Below are 12,888 nucleotides of genomic sequence, written 5' to 3'. Positions count from 1 at the left end.
CTAAACCTTTTATAGGGCTAATTCCATAATGAGATTTTGAGGGGTGTCAAATAAGTGGAAAATGTATGTCATTTCAAAAAACAAAATTTTTTGGGAATTCTTTATTTTATAAAAGTCATGCAACCTACAACTACAAATGTGTTTGTGTTTCCATGACAGCAGCAACTGTAAACAAACAAACTATTCCCTAAATAAAGAAAAACATATTTGGTTCTTTACAAAAGCTGTTCATTTTTTTCAAGTGTATCAAATTTTGTAATCGGATTCAATAGGAATACACAACAGCAAGTAACCTTTTTCCAAAATTCTATAATTAATGTACACGTCTATCTACATGTCTCTATTCACACCAATTATATTCAGAATAAACAATATTCACAAACTTCTATGTGAATGGCTACATTTGCTTTACAATATAAGTTCAAGTTAAAAAAAAAGAATACAAATTTCCAGCTCACTAAAGAGAATAGGCAGTGAATTTTATCAGCATGTTAAAGATCAATAAAATAATTAAATTATGAAAATATCTCTAATTCAGAAAATTGAATGCAGATGACTGCATGCATCATTCCAAACTGCAGATTATTAATTTGCCTTTTTGTGGTAGGTCTGTATAAAATGTCATACAAAAAATATTTGGTAAACGCTAAAATTTGGTTGAGTTTCTGTTTTTCTTTGCAATGAATGCACAAGCAGCAGGAAACTTTTGTTGTTCAAACCACAGTTTGTTTGGCCAGTGAATAAAGGACGCCATGTGTGCCATACTGTATATGCAACATACTTTCAATTAATTTATGGAAAATGGTCAGTCTTTTTCTAAAAGTAGGTAGTAGCCCTTTCCGTTCTCCCAAAAGAAAATGAGCAAGATATCCAACAGTACATTGGTTCGTCACCAAATTCAGCGAAAAGTGAAAATGCATCTTAAAAAGCCAGAAAAACTGTGCTGCAGTGTTTTGACCTCCGAACAACACTGGCCTCGAGTGAGAGAAACGAGTCATCACAGTTAAATGGAGGAAGAAAAAGCCACATTTTGGCCATGCCGTACAGTTTGGTACGCTACATTTGCACATGTCATTAACTAGCAGGCCTTTTTTTTGCCACTTTTCTATTAGCAAAAGCATGTATGGCTGAGTATTGCGGTGTATTATTCCCCACCCGGCCACCAGATATGTAATAATTGGAGGTGCACGGCTAGAAATGACAACACAGAGATGCTCATGTTAGTTCAGCCTTAGCTTTGGATGCTGTTACACTCCACAGTCTCTATTTTTGCTGTATCCTCTTGGATAAAATCAATTGTATATTTCGTTGTTTCCCATGAACGATACTAATTTGGAAGACTGCTCGGTAGTAATTCGACATAAAGTACCAAACCTTAGAAGAGTGTCAAAATGTAGTTTGCAAATGGTCTCATTTGGTAGACTTGTAACTTTGGAAAATGAAAACAAAAACACAACGGAATCGTGACAAGCTTGAGTAAACAGCTGTCATGTGACAGATTCAGCATGTACCAACGTCATCACATATCTCCGCTGTCCTGTCCTTGGCTCATATCGACAAGTCTCCGCCCTTTGCTACCCAAACTTCTACATTTTGGTCTCGCTGTCGACAGGCCTCTCGTTCTCGTACTCGTGCTCCTGGCAGATGAGCTGGTAGGGCTTCTTGTCCGCTTCTTCCAGCACAGAGTTGCCCGTCTCTTGGTCTTGTTTCAGCTCGTGGCGGGACAGGTGCTCCACTATACCTGCCCCAATGGAGTCTCCCAGAACGTTAGTGGTGGTGCGCAATCGGTCCCTGTGGGGAGCAGAGGATGTGGTCAGCGACGAGCTCTGCATGCGCTTTCAAATGACACTACTCAGGTGTTGTTGTGAAAGTCATGCGTGTTACACTCTTCATACTGTTGTTTACAAGGAACTCATCAGCGTTACTGATAATAATAAAATTAATACATTTCACTTACAAACCCCGTTTCCACATGAGTTGGGAAATTGTGTTAAATGTAAATATAAACGGAATACAATGTTTTGCAATCCCTTTTCAACCCATATTCAATTGAATGCAATACAAAGACAAGATATTTGATGTTCAAACTCAAACTTTTTTTTTTTTTTGCAAATAATAATTAACTTAGAATTTCCTGGCTGTAACACGTGCCAAAGTAGTTGGGAAAGGGCATGTTCACCACTGTGTTACATCAACTTTTCTTTTAACAACACTCAATAAACGTTTGGGAACTGAGGAAACTAATTGTTGAAGCTTTGAAAGTGGAATTCTTTCCCATTCTTGTTTTATGTAGAGCTTCAGTAGTTCAACAGTCCGGGGTCTCCGCTGTCGTATTTTACGCTTCATAATGCGCCACACATTTTCGATGGGAGACAGGTCTGGACTGCAGGCGGGCCAGGAAAGTACTTCCACTCTTTTTTTACGAAGCCACGCTGTTGTAACAATTGTCTTGCTGAAATAAGCAGGGGCGTCCATGATAACGTTATTGGATGACAACATATGTTGTTCCAAACAAAGTTGAAAAACTTATTGGGCTGTTACCATTTAGTGGTCAATTGTACGGAATATGTACTGACCTGTGCAATCTAATAATAAAAGTTTCAATCAATTAATTCAAAAGTGTAAAGGAAAAAAGACACACATTATTATTTCAACCGCACTTCCCGTCAAAAGCCTAAAGACTGATCGCACAGTTCCTGTCTTCACAAAAAAAGTGCCGCTCCATCGTGCCAGCGCTAACAAAATAAGAGTCTCCGAAAGCCAGCGCAAACAAACTAGTAAGCTATGGAGTTTGCCGCCAATGTATTTCTTGTGTAAAAGTGTATAAAAACTAATATGGAAGCTGGACAAATAAGATGCCAAAAACCAACGGCTTTCATGTGGTATTGGACAGAAAGAAGGAACTTTTTTTCTCCTCCATTTGAAAACGTGGACGTTATCAGCACTACTGTCTGATTTCAATCAATGCAAGGCATCAGAATCAGGTAATACACCAACTTATATTCTTGTCTTCATGAAAGATAGCAATCTATATGTTAAACATGCATGTATATTCATTAAAACACCTTTAACATGTGAACAAAAACGGCAAAATAAATAAATATTAGTTATATACTGTATATATAAATGCATATATATATATATATATATATATATATATATGTGTGTGTATGTATATGTATATATGAGGTAGATCACCTCGACTTGCTCATTTATTAAGTAATTGATTTACGTTGAAAAACTTATTGGGGTGTTACCATTTAGTGGTCAATTGTACGGAATATGTACTGAACTGTGCAATCTACTAATACAAGTTTCAATCAATCAATCAATGAATGCATACTGAGCCTTTGGTGCTGTTAAGTTATTGTGGCTCAATTTGCCTTAATTTTTATTTTATTTTAATGTATTAATATTTAATATATATTATTGTTTTAGTTGCTTAAGAGATATTCCTGGCTCTCAATTTGCTTATTGCTATTTTTATGTCCATCCATCTTTATATTTTTGTGCATTATTTGTTGCCGTAATCATTAAACAAACAGGTTACTCATCAGTTACTCAGTACTTGAGTAGTTTTTTCACAACATACTTTTTACTTTTACTCAAGTAAATATTTGGGTGACTACTCCTTACTTTTACTTGAGTAATACATCTCTAAAGTAACCGTACTCTTACTTGAGTACAATTTCTGGCTACTCTACCCACCTCTGGTTACTATTATTTTTTTATGAATTAAAATGGTACAGAGCAAATGTTTTTACTGCCATCTAAAGTTTGTGTGGTATAAAAACAAGTAGAACAGTATTTGTTTCCCAATTTTTGTTGGTTGCTTTCTGAGGTTAAAGTTACAAGAAACACTTAAAACATTTAAAACAAATTCATAAAATCGCAAGATGATTCATTGTTTAAAAAAAAAAAGTCAACCTTTGCCGCAATTTCCAGAAAAAACTGCCTCAAATTCAGGCATTTCAGGCCACAACAATCAGAGAAAGACCTGCGAAATTCTGGAAGATCTGACCAATGTTGTGTTAGCATACAGTTCTTGTCCGTGTGTTTCGTGTTGATGAGTGCTCGCACTTTGATAAAGAAGATGAGAAATATTCAATTCTGGAAAAAAATATTGTCAAGTATAAAGGTACATGTGACTCTACCTGACCCTCTGCTTACCACAGTCTTAGTTTAATGGTCTTCAATAAAGGTAAAAGTGATTTTAAATATGCATTTATTTATTAGTTCATTATTTATATGCATTTCACATTGTTTTCTGCATATGCAAATACAGTTATTCTCTAGAAAATGTGTTTTGTGTTCAAATTATTGGATGTCTGGAACGGATTAGTTGGATCCACAATATTTCTTATGGGAAAATTGCTTTTGGTATGACGTTTGGGAACGTATTCCAAACTAAAACCGCGGTACTTATAATGATAAATATAAAAAATACCCTATTTGCTGTTAATGTTAATAAATGGAGGTTTTTTTGGTCAAGTTAAACAAGGCACAGACAATACTTACAGGAACCAATCCACTGCAATGATGAGCGTGATGTCATCAGTCGGCAAGCCTACCGAGGTTAGCACTATCACCATAGTAACCAGTCCTGCCTGAGGGATTCCGGCCGCTCCAATGCTGGCTGCTGTGGCTGTGATACTGCACAGGGGATACACAAAAAAAGACGGACAGAGAGATTTTAATGGACTTTTGGACTATTTGTCCTCAACTCAAAGGGAGGCACATATCAGACGCAGGGATGGATATAGCGTCAAACACAACAATATAAGGTACATTAGATTAAAGTACACACTCTTCATTGAAAATTAGGGGGAATTTCACTGTTGCTGTATGAAATGAAAAGTTTAAACAGGACAAAATTAAACATGACTAAAAAAAAATTGAATTAAAGTAATAAAACACTACTATAACAAGCATACACTAGATTACAATAATCATTTTGATTACTTGTATGAGAGAAATATCGTACTGACATGGAAAAATGACTTTACATACAATAGTATAAACATTTGTTGCTAAAATGTTGCCAGTAATTTCATTCATTCCGTTTATTTTGGCTGTTTTTTTCATATTTACATACAGATACAGTAGGTAGAATATTGTGTAAATATAAACTTATATATCTGCAAATTTCTATGAGAATAAAAAAATCAGCATATAATTACCATTATTGTATAAAATACAAAACACTATTTATAAAGTTAATCCTATAATGAAATAATATATATTAGTGTTGAGTGGTATATGGGGTAAATATTATATTTAATATAAAAAAATTGTTATTTCCTTGAACCGTTTATTTTATTATTTAAAAAGTCATGAAACCTACAATTGCAAATGTTTTCTTTCGGGTTTTTTTGTTTCCATTTAGGTGTGGGTCCATAGACTTATTCATACAAAAGTTCTCACCTATGTGACCCAGAGCTTTTCTTCTTGTTACTCACACCAGGCAACTTTGAAAAAGAAGGCGAAATTTGCTATGTGAAAAAATGCTTTGAACATTCATCATAGCTCCCCAACAAAAGGTTATTTTTTTGGAGGGAAAAGTAGCCTCTTTTCAATTACTAAATTGAAAAGGCAATATTTTACCAATATAAGTAAAGATATATATTTTTCTTTGAATATCAATGCTTACAGGGGGAAATATGTATACACATTTCACAACGTTTTTGTGCGCAGCAACTTTTTATAAATGAGGGCCCTTGAAATATGCAACAAGTACCCACTCGGAAAATGTCTCTCAACTTAGCATACAGCAGGTATGGCAATACACACATATACAGTGGGGCAAAAAAGTATTTAGTCAGCCACCGAATGTGCAAGTTCTCCCACTTAAAATAATGACATAGGTCTGTAATTTTCATCATAGGTACACTTCAACTGTGAGAGACAGAATGTGAAAAAAAAATCCAGGAATTCACATTGTAGGAATTTAAAAGATTTTATTTGTAAATTAGGGTGGAAAATAAGTATTTGGTCAATCATTCAAAGCTCTCATTGATGGAAGGAGGTTTTGGCTCAAAATCTCCCGATACATGGCCTCATTCATTCTTTCCTTAACACGGATCAATCCCTCTCCCCTTAGCAGAAAAACAGCCCCAAAGCATGACGTTTCCACCCCCATGCTTCACAGTAGGTTTGGTGTTCTTGGGATGCAACTGAGTATTCTTCTTCCTCCAAACACGACGAGTTAAGTTTATACCAAAAAGTTATATTTTGGTTTCATCTGACCAAATGACATTCTCCCAATCCTCTGCTGTATCATCCATGTGTTCATTTTGGTATAAACTCAACATACACATACACATATATATATATATATATATATATATATATATATATATATATATATATATATATATATATATATATATATATATATATATATATATATATATATGACATACACAATATATATACATACACAATATACACAATATATGACAAAATTCCTAAGATAATTTTATTACTCATTATGAATTTGTCTGTCTTCGAGTTTGTCTATAAAATATAATACCGGGTCTGAAAAAATGCAATATTTAGTGTTGCCCTATATTTGGGTAAATACAGTGCGTGTTTGCCTGCTTACCTGATGGTGAGAATCTGCCCGAAGTTGAGGTCATAGTTGTTAACCTGAGCGATAAAGATGGCTGCCAGCGCTTCATACAGGGCCGTGCCGTCCATGTTTATTGTGGCGCCCACGGGCAGCACGAAACGGGTCACGCGCTTGTCCACTTTGTTGTTTTCCTCCAGGCATTTGAAGGTGATGGGCAACGTGGCAGAACTGGGATGGAAAAAAGATAACAAATTAACTAATACTGCGCAAAAGACAGTTATATTGTTTTAACGCACACACCTAGATGAGGTTCCCAGGGCGGTGATGAGGGCCTGCAGCAGCCCGGCGATAAAGACGAAGGGGTTCTTCCGGGTGATGATGAAGTACAGCGTGGGTAGGACAATGACAGCATGGATCAGCAGCCCGGAAATGACAGTCACTGTGTACATGCCAAGCTGGCCGCCCATTGACGTGATGTCGTCCATTTCCACTATTTTACCCGCAATCAGGAACAGGATGCCAATGGGGGCATACCTAAAACGAGTCTGATATTCAGTATTTCTGCCTCTGGTACTGTAGGGGGCACTGTGGGCATTTTCAGCCTTTTTCCATTCAACCTATTGCGGAAAAACAAACCACAGGATGGCAAATTGCTAACATGGAAAAAGACATTAATTGGCACCAGGCAAAAGTATCACTAGCAAAGGTTGAAAAACAGTAACAGGTCAAGCACAAAGTCAGAAAGGAACGAAACACCTTGGCAAACAGAAAATAATGAACTAGTGGTTAGAGTGTCCGCCCTGTGATCGGTAGGTTTTGAGTTCAAACCCCAGCCGAGTCATACCAAAGACTATAAAAATGGGACCCATAACCTCCCTGCTTGGCACTCAGCATCAAGGGTTGGAATTGTGGGTTAAATCACCAAAAATTATTCCCGGGTGTGGCCACTGCTGCTACTCATTGCTCCCCTCACCTCCCAGGGGGTGAACAAAGGGTCGAATGCAGAGGACAAATTTTACCCCACCTAGTGTGTTTGTGACATTCATTGGTACTTGAACTTAACAAGGCAAAACTAAATAGAACTAACTAGAATACGCAATTTGAGTGAATGATGAAATGCTAACAAGTTGTGATATCTAAACATACACATGCAACATTAGCTAAAAAAGTTAGCATGCTAAACATTTTCAAGTGTCGACTACTAAGTTATATGACTCTGAGGTGTTCAGCTATAAAATTGGATAAAAAAATGTTTGCATGTTAACAGTTAGCTTGTGTCAAGTGCCAGGTAGTAAGACCGAGGTGTATGCCCAATGTTGGCATGTCTGCCTCACAATACAAAGGTCCTGAGTAGTCTGGGGTTCAATCTCGGGCTCTGGATCTTTCTGTGTGGAGTTTGCATGTACTCCCTGTGGATGCGTGGGTTCCCTCCGGGTACTCCGGCTTCCTCCCACCTCCAAAGGCATGCACCTGGGGATAGGTTGATTGGCAACACTAAATTGGCCCTAGTGTGTGAATGTGAGTGTGAATGATGTCTGTCTATCTGTGTTGGCCCAGTGATGAGATGGCGACTTGTCCAGGGTGTTCTCCGCCTTCCGCCCGATTGTAGTTGAGATAAGCACCAGCGCCCCTCGCGACCCCAAAGGGAATAAGCGGTAGGAAAATGGATGGATGGATGGATATATATATATATATACACACACACACATATATGTGTGTGTGTGTGTGTGTGTGTGTGTGTGTGCGTATATACAATATATATTTTATAAACTATATATAAGTAAAAAACGTTTTAAATATATTCATATCTATATAATTTCATATAATATGGTGTACCCCGCCTTCTGCCCGATTGTAGCTGAGATAGGCGCCAGCGACCCCAAAAGGGAATAAGCGGTATAAAATGGATGGATGGATGTTGTATAATTTTATAATCATTTGTTTTAATTTTTTTGATTAAAAAAATTAGCTTTTTTAAAATTAAAAACATTTACCTTTTATTATATACATATATATATATATATATATATATATATATATATATATATATATATATATATATATATATATATATATATACACACATATATATATATATATATATAACAAGTAGCACAGCTGCCTGCTTTCAGCACAACTCCTGATTGGGCTAAGTGAGAGAAATAACAATAATAACAGATTACGTCCAGACATGATACAACTTGTGGTATGATTGCGGGAGCAGCAGGTTCTAACTAACTGACAATCTCCATCGCTCCTCAAGTGACAAGAAACATTCTTGGACCTACCACATGATTATGGCCACCAGCCTCAAGATGGCCTCGTTGAGACAGTCAAAAAAGTCCTTCAAAGGCTGGCCCTGCTCCTTCATGCTCCCGATGATGAAACCGAAGCACATGGAGAACACCACCAATCCCAAAGCGTTGACCCCATTGACCGACCCTGGCACCGGGATCATCTCCTCCCTGCTGATCAGCTGGCTCCCGTTGAGCGTGAACACAGAATCGTTCACCGTCACCTTGATGTGGACTACCCTCTTGGCGTACTGCGTCTTGAACTTTAAAACGAGAAAAAAAAGCGGCGTGTTAGAGAGTCGAACCTTAACCATACGAATGTAGCAGTGCAGTGGCAACTTAATGGCTTGCCATATATTCACAGTGTCTTGGTGATCCTCGGGATATGACTCTAGTGAAATGACTACATCTGTAAAGAAAAGCATATGAAACAAACAATTCCAAGTACAACACTTGCAAAGTTTCTTCTTCATTGATTACGGTGGCTGTACAGCACGGACATGGTACCGCACTACATTGCTTTTGCTTTGGGTTCATCAGTGGACGTCAATTAGTCCCGCTTGTTGATGAAGCAAACGCATACGTCGCTACAAGGAACATTAGCTCCGCCTGCACAATAGCACACATTTAAGATTCAATTAAATTAATCAACTACAATTATTTCAGTCAAAATCACAAAACTAAAGATGATATCGGCCAGTGTTGTCTAGGAACCATTTCACATACATTATTCGTAGTGTGACATAAAGAAGTGTCAGTAATAGGGCATGAATAAAAGGTAAGACAAGAAAAAGAGTATTTCACTATACTACTACTAATTCTACCACAAATGCTACTGCTGTTATGAGTATCATTATTTACAATGTACTGTATTTACAGTTACCTGTTTGGTGCAAGCCTCCACAAGGTTCGGAGGGAACATGTTCCTGCAAAACAGCAAACACTTGGATTAATCCAAGCGTATAATTAAAAAAATAAAAAATGCTGGTGTGGGTGACGTGTTTAACTTTGGTTTCATTTTTGGGGGTTTTCATTTATTTATGTATTTCAGGCAATGACATAAAATAATAATTAAAAAAAAGTAGAGTTGACAACACATAATAATATAAATTAATATAGTGCAAAAGGTAATGTATAGTATGTAATGCATGATTGTCCAGTTTTGCCTGAAATGGGGTGGGGGGAAGATAACTTACAAAACCCGTTTCCATTTGAGTTGGGAAATTGTGTTAGATGTAAATATAAACAGAGTACAATGATTTGCAAATCATTTTCAACCTATATTCAATTGAATGCACTACAAAGACAAGATATTTGATGTTCAAACTCAAACCTTATTTTATTTGGGACATGTTCTCCTCAAGATAGCATGGGGAGGTTGAGGTGTTTTTTTGTTTTTTTATAGCTTAACCTTTGACCCAGACTGTTACACTCTCAAAAACAAGAGAACCTATGTGGTCGTGTTGATGTGTGTGCATGCAGGAACGGTACCTGATAAGGTCCAGGAAGGCATCAGCAGGGCTAACCTGCTCTATTGGCTGCTGTTTGCCGAACTCCTCCTTGGAGCCTTTACCAGGGTGAATAACGAGCACCATGACAATGCCGATAAACACAGCAATCACCGTGGTGGTGGTGTAGTAGATCACCGCCCTCATGCCCATTTTGCCCGAAGCACGGCTGTCCAGAGCAGCCATTCCTAAAGCAGAAGAAAAACAGGCATTTAATATTTGTTTATTACAGAACAGTTCTTTCATTTTCTCTCCTTTCTTTTTAAACACAACTGTAATCTGCCTTAGAGATGCCACGTAGGACCCAAAGGTGGTGTGGTAAAGACTTTCAGTATCCAAAAGTAAAGGTAAATCACACAAACACACTCATAATGGGAACACATGTCATCAGTTTATTTTAATTGTATTTAAAAATTGTATTTAATTCAAAATAAATAAATGTTTTATGGAAACAATATCAGTTTTTTTAATGACTGAGTCAAGAAATGGTTTTATTACATTTTTACATTGGATTTAATGGCATTGTGATAAAAAAATAAAAGGGTAAATGTTTTTATTAAACAAAGTTAGAAATTTGTATTAAAAAAATAAATAAATAAAAAGCATATATTATAAATTATATAGATATGAATATATTTTCAAAAAATGTAACAAGTTTTAGTTTATATATATATATATATATATATATATATATATATACACACACATCTGTGTATATGTATGTATAAATATATATGTATGTGTGTGTGTGTATATATATTATATATATATATATATATCTTTCTGTGTGGAGTTTGCATGTTCTCCCCGTGAATGCGTGGGTTCCCTCCGGGTACTCCGGCTTCCTCCCACTTCCAAAGACATGCACCTGGGGATAGGTTGATTGGCAACACTAAATCGGCCCTAGTGTGTGAATGTGAGTGTGAATGTTGTCTGTCTATCTGTGTTGGCCCTGCGATGAGGTGGCGACTTGTTCAGGGTGTACCCTGCCTTCCGCCCGATTGTAGCTGAGATAGGCGCCAGCGCCCCCCGCGACCCCGAAAGGGAATAAGCGGTAGAAAATGGATGGATGGATATATATATATATATATATATATACACAGTATATACTGCATATACATATAAATAAAATGGATTAAAAAATTAAACGTAAATGTTTGAAAAAAAAAGTAAAGCATTTTTAATCAAAAACATTTATTAAAAATAAATATACAAATAAATACATATTATATACATTATATGAATATTAAAAATATATTTAAATCATTTAATAATACAACGTTTTAGTTTTTTATTTAAACATATATATATATAAAATGAATACACAAACATTATATATATATAATATTTTTTATTTAATTGATTCATTTTTATATAGATACAATTAATTTTAGGAGTTTATTTAAGGAAAGGAGCTTGTTTTAATTTTTTACTGTTTTAATTATTTTTAAAATCATACAAATTCTACTTTTTACAATAAGGTTTTTATGTGAGGGAAGCAGTTTATGATTAGGATAATTTACTTTTCTTACTTTTTCCAAAGCGGAAATATTCTTATTGCATTTGCAACAGCAAATTATTTTCTTTAAAAATCATTCTGGGCTTTAAGAATTGACCAAATAGCTTATTCTACTAATTACATTCAAAATGCTGTGTTTGCTTGCCATTAGAGTTTGTGCAATAAAAGACGTCCTTTAGAGGGCGCTGCAGAACATCAACATTGCCGACAGATCAGACGCCTGGTCTCATATTTTGAGCAACAAACTTTATCAATCTGTATTCCGCTCACATGATTTTTCCTAAAATTTCCGTATTTGCCTGCTAATACAACAACAACGTCAACAAAGGCGTTTGAGAGGGTGTCCTCAAGCAATGTGGCCACGTGTTAATAATTAACACAGATGTATTTGGAAATGCAAAGCAGATAAACTGTCTCTGCCTACACATGTAAAGAACACAGTAGTGTCCCAGCGAGCGTATATACAATAATCCTGGGAAAAGGTGCTGTAATCATAGATGCAATTCACCCATTCACATAATCTGTACAACTATCTACAACAACAAAGCGTGGTAGGAAACATAATCCCGCTTTGACCTTCACTGGCGGGTAAACAACACCTACTGGACAGCACCCAGGGAAAGATCTTATTCACTTTACTTATTGTATGTTTTAAGTCGCACTCATGGTAAGGAGACCCCGTGAAAACATATCAGACAGCCCGAACAAGTCACTTTATTCTCCTTTTATTTTGACATTCATGCAACAATGGAGCCATGTCTGGCTGCTTTTGACTGATGTCAGTTGAAGATTAACAGCATGGCCTTGACTTATGACTGGAGCCAACGGCATGACAGACTTAAAAAATGTGTAGGCATCAGGAATATATATTTGCACCGTATGGGTGAAACGAAGCACTTAAGAGCACAACACTATTTAGAATATTTCTGCAGTGATGGCAACATTGATATATGGGGCTGCAAGTGAAGTGGGTTCATATTAGACTTCTCTCTGACA

General features: G+C 36.3%; 1 protein-coding gene across 1 annotated transcript in view; it reads right to left on the bottom strand.

Annotated features, from left to right (window-relative positions):
- Window positions 1-755: 755 nt before the first annotated feature.
- slc1a3a (solute carrier family 1 member 3a) overlaps window positions 756-12,888 on the bottom strand; it is a 68,974-nt gene continuing 56,841 nt past the window's right edge. Inside the window, exons 4-10 of the mRNA XM_061901785.1 lie at window positions 10,357-10,561; window positions 9,749-9,791; window positions 8,860-9,128; window positions 6,872-7,105; window positions 6,605-6,799; window positions 4,519-4,653; window positions 756-1,791 (exon numbers count right to left, since the gene is read on the bottom strand). Of these exons, the coding sequence (XP_061757769.1) occupies window positions 1,587-1,791; window positions 4,519-4,653; window positions 6,605-6,799; window positions 6,872-7,105; window positions 8,860-9,128; window positions 9,749-9,791; window positions 10,357-10,561 (1,286 nt within the window). The 3' untranslated portion in view covers window positions 756-1,586. The remainder of the gene's footprint in view (window positions 1,792-4,518; window positions 4,654-6,604; window positions 6,800-6,871; window positions 7,106-8,859; window positions 9,129-9,748; window positions 9,792-10,356; window positions 10,562-12,888) is intronic.

This window comes from Nerophis ophidion, linkage group LG01, assembly GCF_033978795.1.
Source record: "Nerophis ophidion isolate RoL-2023_Sa linkage group LG01, RoL_Noph_v1.0, whole genome shotgun sequence".
In the NCBI taxonomy this organism is placed as follows: Eukaryota; Metazoa; Chordata; class Actinopteri; order Syngnathiformes; family Syngnathidae; genus Nerophis; species Nerophis ophidion.
This window is presented reverse-complemented; position numbering and strand designations above follow the sequence as displayed.